Source organism: Rutidosis leptorrhynchoides, chromosome 6, assembly GCF_046630445.1.
Source record: "Rutidosis leptorrhynchoides isolate AG116_Rl617_1_P2 chromosome 6, CSIRO_AGI_Rlap_v1, whole genome shotgun sequence".
In the NCBI taxonomy this organism is placed as follows: Eukaryota; Viridiplantae; Streptophyta; class Magnoliopsida; order Asterales; family Asteraceae; genus Rutidosis; species Rutidosis leptorrhynchoides.
Window position 1 is genome coordinate 338,504,982 of NC_092338.1, and position 8,623 is coordinate 338,513,604.

At 36.5% G+C, this 8,623-nt stretch overlaps 1 protein-coding gene across 1 annotated transcript; it reads left to right on the forward strand.

The window, feature by feature from the left end:
- Positions 1-5,752: 5,752 nt before the first annotated feature.
- On the forward strand, positions 5,753-7,857 carry LOC139854747 (ricin B-like lectin R40G3). The gene is made up of 4 exons (XM_071844032.1): positions 5,753-6,019; positions 6,786-6,908; positions 7,094-7,322; positions 7,580-7,857. Coding segments are annotated over exons 1-4 (621 nt in total). The 3' UTR covers positions 7,582-7,857.
- The last annotated feature ends 766 nt before the right edge of the window (positions 7,858-8,623 follow it).

Here is an 8,623-nt window from a genome sequence, read left to right on the forward strand (position 1 = left end):
ATGAAAGTACCTGAGACAACTTCGTTAGATTATTTGGCTTCATCATTCGTCATCAAATAGTTGCGACACCTAGCCGTACACGCCGCCTTCTCTAGCCGCTTAACATTATCATTGCGCAAATCGGGGCATTCCGGTCTCTTGTGCCCTTCTTTACCACAATTATAACAAGTGAGCTTGATTGTGGAAGATGGGTTGGTGCAATCACGGGCCATATGCCCTTTTTGTCCACAATTGTGACAAGAATAACGGAATTCTCCGAGAACACTCTTCTTCACACTACCGACACTCTCGGTTGCACCTTTACCCTTCTTGTTCGAATGACTAGTAGCTTCGAACTTCCTCTTGCCAAAAGTAAAGCCACTCTTTCTCAACACAAGCGCCTCAAAACCTTTGGCCATATTGAACAACTCATCAAAACTCTTTACCACATTCACACTAATCTTCTCTTGATAACTATCATTAAAGATTCGATAGAAATCTTCTTTCAACATTTTATCATTCCCGACATACTCCAGGAAAAATTGGGTCTTGGACAAAAACACGGATTTGAGAGTGTTCAAATCCATCGACCCTTACCTCAAGGAACGTAACTCGTCCTTAAGCCTTGTAAGATCGGCCGAAGTTCAGTATTCGTCGAAAAACTCTGCCTTGAATTCATCCCAAGTGAATTCCATGCATTGTTCTTTACCATAAACTTGGATCTTTGCGTCCTACCACAACTTTGCATCGCCCCTCATCATACTACACCCGTACCTTGTCTTCTTATCGAGAGGGCATTCATAAGTACGGAAAGCCCCCTCCATATCGGAGATCCAACGGACACTCTTAAGAGGGTCTCTTTCACCGTCAAAGGTGGGAGGTTGAGAATCCTTGAAATTCTTATAGAAAAAGTCTCATCTTCCAACATTGTCCTCTTGAAGGACAACTTTAATTTGATCTTTTACTACGTTGACTAGTTGCTCGTCAATCGTATCTAGAAACATCTTCTTAACATCTTCTAGGAACGACGCATGATGACTTTTCAAAATGGCCTCAACCTTGGCCGTGAACTCGGGGTCCTCGCTTGTGCCCCCATTATCGGTGTCGTGTCCGTTTCTCATCTTCATTCTATAAAACGGAAGAGATTAAACATCGAAACGAAAAGACATAACACATATATATACACATATACACCTCAACACCTCATCTTGCTCAACAATCATCGTACATCGCTTGTTTGACACGAATTGCACCCGTAATAATGGTAGCTAGTCATTATTACGCGAGCACTTCGCATTAACTCACTAGTACAACGTCTATCTCGCTTGATGATTGCAAATACAACACAAAACACTTAGCGCAAGGTTAGATCACATAAACCTAAGCACTAACGATTCCCGATCCGACCCGAAGTCCTACAAGTCCGGCATAAAGCGCACACACAATAAAGTCTAAGTCTAGGCACCTATCTCAAGTCGCCTAAATCCCTTAGACCATGCTCTGATACCACTTGTAACAACCCGACTTCATTAATCCAAAAACACCCTAAAAAAAAAATTCGGGGACAGTACATCTGGACGGCGTCCAGAATTCTGGACGGCGTCCAGTAACGAAGGCTTGGACGGCGTCCAACCTTTTGGGACGGCGTCCCAATGAACTGCCAGGTTCTGATCTCGGGTTCCAATTTACACAAGTGGAAATCCCGCTTCCCGAAACTTTTAAACGAAAACCCTTTTATTACAAGTCATAATAAGTAAAACTAAGAGATTTCCATCATCAAAACAAGTTTTACATCACCAGGCCCACAAGCGCCCATTTTACAAGTTTCGTTCAAAATACAAGTTTCGACCTTAAGAGTTTAAATTCCAAACGACACCTAGAGCATGGTGTTTGGGGTTAAACTACCCAATCTCAGTCAAACTTCAAAAGCTAAACACCCAAAAGCATCCCCTATCAAAACAAGCGGGAGACCACTAATCCAATTGAATACCTTTGCCTTTATCCAAGCCCGAGCCTAAAAAGATAAACAACGAGAGGGTAAGCTAAAGCTTAGTGAGTGCAATAGTTATACATATACATATATAACCTACTTACTTGCATTACTTACACAATACCACGCACAAGCTAGCAATTCGACAACTATGCAAAACATTATGCATATACCAATATCCGCAATTCACAACGAGCTAGCAATACCAATAGCATATAGTTCACAATTAAATATGCTAATACAAAATTCATACAACCATGGTTAACCAATCGTACTAGGGAACGGTGTTCGTAAAAGACCGTCGGAGTTCATAACATCCATTAGTGTTACTTAAACACCGCGTAATCACTAATCCCCCGGGTGATGTCTTGAACAACGCGACTAACTCACCCCCATGACAATGTGGCGTCTTGAACACCGCGACGATTCTACATGCCAATCAAAACAATGAGTGGTGCCTTGAACACCGTGGCATCCACTCCCATGACAATGTGGTGTCTTAAACACCGCGACAATACCACATGTCAATCAAACAATGAGTAGTATCTTGAACACCACGACAATACTACTCGTTACTTAGAATGTGGTGTCTTGAAAACCGCGACAATGCCACATTCATACTACACAAATAAATACATTATATACGTGCACACATAATTATTCCACTCAACTTACGCCTTTGGTGAATTGATAAACCAAGCTCGCAACTTCAAGGTAACGTACCTATTACATTATGCACATATATCAATCATTCATTCAAGTTGGTCAACCAACTTATTCGCCATTCTAGTGCCATTCGGCCCATAGTGCAAACGTGACCCATTTGCACCATTCATTCAAACACTAGGTCGGGATTATGTCAAACCCTTACCAATACTTCAATTATGGTCTTAATACACCTTTTAACACAAGGTTATCACATTTTCACACCCATTAACCCACTTAGGTCATCAAAGACTCATTTGACCCATTTCAAGGTTAACACGCTCATTTGAGTCACTAACAAACCCAAATACACCCATTCACTTTAAACACTAAATGTGCTAGTGATTTACTAACATTTAAGACCCATAAACACAACTTAACATTTCAAAACCCTGGGTTAGTCGTCTGTGAGTCCTCATGACCCAAACTTACCCAAAAACCCTCAAATCACTAGCAAATGGGTTTTATGCTCATCTATAACCCAAACCCTAACCCCTTAACAATTTAAAACAAGGAAATCAAGGTTAAGACTTACCACTACAATCAAAATGTAGCTAGTGAGGAGATGAACAACTTTAATACTCGAGCTCTAACCCGAAACAAGTTTCTTCCTCTTCGATTTGAGCTTTTTCACACAAGAATCACTCTCACTCTCTAGAATTTAAGTGGAAGGGGTGTGGTGGTTGTAGATGGAGTAAATGATGCTCCAAAAACTGATAAAGAGGTTTAAATTTGGTCCCCATGTGAAATTACCAAAATACCCATTTAAATATCTAAAAAAACAATACAGCTGGCCCGCCAGACCATTTGGATGGCGTCCAAACAGTCTGGACGGCGTCCAGTCCTTCACACTGGGACGGTGTCCCATATTCTGGACGGCGTCCCAACCTTCTGTGAAAACAGGATCTTACATAAAATTTATTAAATAAAATTTAAATCACTATCCGCGCTCGATCTTACGTAAAATATAAAATGTATTAAAATTTAATAATTAGATCTTAAATACATTTCTAATAAGTCTGAAATTTATATAACTCATTTTCGGATCACCGTTTATTTTAAAATCATATAAGTTCGTATTAAACTAGTTTAATATCTATCGAAACATCAAACGAGTATTACAATCCTTTAATATTTATTTTTAATATACTTTATAGATATGTTTTAAATAATTATTATTGTATATTGTTTTATTTTACATAGTTAATTCTAATATAATACATTTCAAATTATTATTTATATATATTTAAATATATACGTAACTATTTACAATTAGTTGTTCGTGAATCGTCGGGAATGGTCGAAGGTCAATTGAATATATAATAACAGTTCAAAAATTTTGAGACTCAACATTACAGACTTTGCTTATCGTGTCAGAATTATGAAATCATTTAGAGAATTAATGTTCAAAATAAGTCGAAATTTTCCGGGTCATGACACCATACACTCAAATTCGGGTCAAATGGGTCGAGCTTTCAGGTCAATTGGATCTTGAGAAAAATTAAGCCTAACAATGTAAATCAAAATCTAAAAAAAAGATCCAAATGGGTTTCTCTCCAACGTATTGAGTCCTATAAAAAAATGAAGGAACATATCTAATGAGTATCAATACTCAAAGATCAACAAATAGAAATAGGTATAATGAGTTTTGTGAATGGGTCAAATGGATCGAACATAAAAAGTTTCATCCGTCAAAAATTCATGAAAGCATTCATGGTTATATCATTTATTATGTATATTAACAGTTCTTATGTATATATAATATATAATAATAACTCAAATAATGTAATAAATGTAAAAAAAAAAAAGTGATGTAACCCATTTGACCCAACTGACCTATGACCCGTTTCGACCCGTTACCCAAACCGACCCAACCTGACCCATTTTGAACCATTTAAAAAATTGACCCATTTGACCTATGACCCATTTCAACCCAAAACCATTTTGACCCGTTACCAAAACCGACCCAACCTGACCCGTTTGCCGGACATATGTTAAACACTCAACTAACATGCAAAATTCGTATGTAATGTCTAATATAAAGTTTTGTGGGTTGGGGTGCATAGAAACTATGAAAGGTGTGAAATGAGATAAGTACAAACGAGCTAGATCCCAATTGGAGTTCGTATGTAGTGCTAATAGACGGGCTTTTGAGAAAGCGAATAAAATCATGTCAAAATGAAGGCTCAGCTACAATATTCGAGATTTATAAAGAGAGAATAGAGAAGAAATAAAGAGAGAGCAAAAGAGGAGGAGTAAGATTTTATGAAAGAAAATATTACACTAGAGTCATCATGCCACTACAGCTAAATATGCAAATAATAAATCAGCATTTCGGATTTACACCAAGGCTAAATCTGATTACTCGGTCAATATTCATACGGCCATGTTGATCTATCTTAAACCAACCAACCATTTTGCTCATATATGAAAATTAATTATAATTTATAATGTTTCTTAATCCTTTCACTTTTGAATCTTTTACTATGCACCCTATTTTTTTTTTTTTTTTTTTTAATTATTTTCAATTCCTTTCACATTTTAACTTTATTTTGTTCTTTACCCTTTCACTTTTAAATCTTTTACCATCCATTGTAAAAATTCTTACTTACATTTTTTCGCTAACCATTTTTCCAATCTTAAAAAAATCTCTAACTTTGTTTCTAAAAATACGTACGCATGTTTGTTTTGTTCGATCGCCTTTTGTTTCTTGAATTACGTTTCTTTATTAGCGTTAAATTGTTATTTTAATTATCAAATATGATGATACACCAAACACATAACACAAAATAATCATTAAACTATTGTGTTTTCTAACATTATAATTATAATTAAAATTAAATATTAAATATATAAGACGTTTTATACAATTAATTGATATTACGATACGAAACGATTTTTTATTAAATAAAACGCATAATTAATTTTTCAATTAAGTCCCCCTGCGTGGCATACGTGGCACATATTCTCACCTGGTTTTATATTTTCCCTCACCGGCCAAAATCAAGATCTTTCACCATCACTTCCTTAATTTTTCCAACTTCAAAAACAAACTTAACCCAACCACTAATCACAAAAATGGATCGTCACCATCACAACACTCCACCTTACCACCAACCACCACCACCACCGGTCCACCATCAACCACCGCCACCGGTCCACCATCAGCCACCACCACCAGCAGTGCACCATGTATCTCACCAAACCACCCACCACACTCCACCTAAATACACCGATAATAAACCAACAGTTAGGTTTTATAGTAAGGCCAAATCTGATTACTCTGTTACCATCCGTAACGGTCATGTTGTTCTTGCACCTACCAACCCATCTGATCATCATCAGGTACACTTACCCCTTTACAATTAAGTTTCCAATACACAAAAATCAAACATACACTAGCTAATTGTCACATCACATGTTAGCTTGACCCCTGTAAAGTTCACACACTTCTTCAAATATAATGTAAAAATCGCCAATTTGGTAGTAGTTATCTTGTAAAATTGACCAAAGGGCCTTTGGCCTAGCTGTATCGAGGATCCTTCTGACCTTGAGGTCATGGGTTCGAGTTCGAGTGCTGTTTAAGACATTAATTGTGTAAAAGTAGGTAGGGTGTGTGGGTTTGTCGTTATGTAAAAAATCTTGTAATTGATAGTACACACTATTTAGTAGTTATTAAGGCCCTGTTTGGCTCATGGAATCCAATGGGATTCCGGCGGAATTGGAATTGAATCTAGACACGATGCTTGTCTAAATTCAATTCCAATTCTGCTTCCGTGAGCCAAACGGGGCCTAAGATTCAGAAAATAGCTCCTGTACGTGTTCATGATATGTCTGAAACTATACAATAGAACAAGTGACACCAACTTTGACTATTAAATCAGGATTTGTCCAAAACTGGTTTTTCGGGTTTAAATGGATCTGGTCATTTCGTTACTTTCGCTAGGGGCAATGCCCCTAAGATCCGTACATAGATTTGGTACATGACTGATTGATAGAGCGTGTTAATATGCTGTTATTCTAAACAGTTAACTTGCGTATTTAGTACGTAGTTTCATAACTTTTTTGTATATTATGCAACTCATAATTTGGTTGACTTGAATTAATACAGCATTGGATAAAGGAAGAGAAGTTTAGTACAAGAGTGAAGGATGAAGAAGGTTTTCCCTCTTTTGCTCTGGTCAACAAAGCTACTGGTCAAGCAATTAAACACTCTGTTGGCGCTGAACATCCCGTATGAATTTTCATCTACAATCATAAATCGATGAATCTGATTATTGCATTTTCAGTGTTGATTAGTTTCAAGTGTCTTGGGTCTATTATGAATATTCATTCGCATTAGATGTTGTTAATTGTTTTAGTACTTCAAATGATTGGATGTGGAAAATTTTGACGGTTAATCTGTGGATGTTTATGCAGGTTCAACTGGTGGAATACAATCCAGATAAGCTTGATGAATCGGTTCTTTGGACCCAAAGCAAAGATCTGGGCGACGGTTATCACGCAATAAGGATGGTTAATAACATTAAGCTTAATGTAGATGCATGGAATGGTGATAAAGATCATGGTGGCGTGCGTGATGGCACCAAGATTTATCTTTTTAAATGGACAAAGGGTGATAACCAGAGGTGGACTACCGCTCCTTTCTGTAAGTTTCTTTACCCAAAACTTTTGAAAAAAAAATTTAATTTTCCGATTTATAACATGTTATTTTGTTAGATGGGTTTTATGAAAAGAATTAGCTAGTAGGTTAATTATAAAAAGTTCGATATAGGTTGGTCAAATTAAAAAATAATGGAAAGGTAATAATGGAACATGTGTGTTGATCAAATTAATTTGAAGATTCTCAATTTTAACAGCTGCAATAATCAATGTATTGATCTTCTAATTGTCTATTTTGTGCAGGATGTGTTTTCCTTTGCAGTTTCCGTGACTAGAAACTATGTGTGGTTTCATGTGTGAATGCACTATTATTGTTTAGTGAAATAAGTTGATGCTAATATTTATGTTTCAACCATCTTATATCTAAATGTTTTCATGATGTCTTTCTATATATAGACTCAATATTGCAGCTAGTAAGTGTGCGTGACACTTTGTGTCTATGTTGTTTTCTATATAAAGATATAGATATGGATATTAGATATATGAATGAATATAATTACTATTAGTATTATCCTTGACTATATCAAGGAATCGTGTTATCGTGACTTTTTGTTTTTGGTTGTGTTTTCGTGTCTTGCTCTTGTATTCAATCGATTTCATCCTTGAGGCACAAATGTATTTTTTTTTTCCATCTAAAAGATCCCCAGCCTATGACCCAATTCAATTCGATTAGACTACATCAGATCGATACTGAGTTAGAAATAGACCTTTAGAGCAGTTTGTTACAGTGTTATGAATAATGATCATGTATTCGGACAGATGATTTTGGAGTATTTCAGTAGTGTTAGCCAAAAAGTAGTGTTGTATTTTAACAAGGAATTAAGTTGCTAAATATAAGAAATGATGCTGTATCTTTTCATTAGGATGTGAATTTTGATTATCGTGACTTGAGTAATCAGAAAACCGGTAAATGGATAGATTTTTCTGGTAAAAGAAAGGGATTGAACTCTGGTCTTTTGAATTAATAGGGAAGGCGTTAACCACTGATCTCCAGAGGTACAACATTTTATGAATTTGTAAAAACATCAAAATCGAATGTGAAATCAACTGTAGAAAGTGTCATACTAAACGACCGCAAATGGTACGGTTGTAAGGGAAATTAAACATGTGTGTAGCTGGCATGTTAACAACAACTTCGGGAATCCTGGGTAGTATAAATAGAGACGTAAAAAAACCAACAGGTAATTCTCTCCCCTTTTCTCCCTAGTTTCCGGTCGGAACCCTAATCTCTTTGTGGTGCCGCTACGCCTCCAGCATCTCGCAGGAGGTAAGGCTGGCTTTTGTTAT

Bases quoted from the DNA above. Each gene is read 5' to 3' on its own strand.
- LOC139854747 (XM_071844032.1), top strand. From the start codon at position 5,753: ATGGATCGTCACCATCACAACACTCCACCTTACCACCAACCACCACCA. The intron at 6,020-6,785 runs GTACACTTACCC...GAATTAATACAG, and splicing joins ACCCATCTGATCATCATCAG to CATTGGATAAAGGAAGAGAA. The intron at 6,909-7,093 runs GTATGAATTTTC...ATGTTTATGCAG, and splicing joins CTGTTGGCGCTGAACATCCC to GTTCAACTGGTGGAATACAA.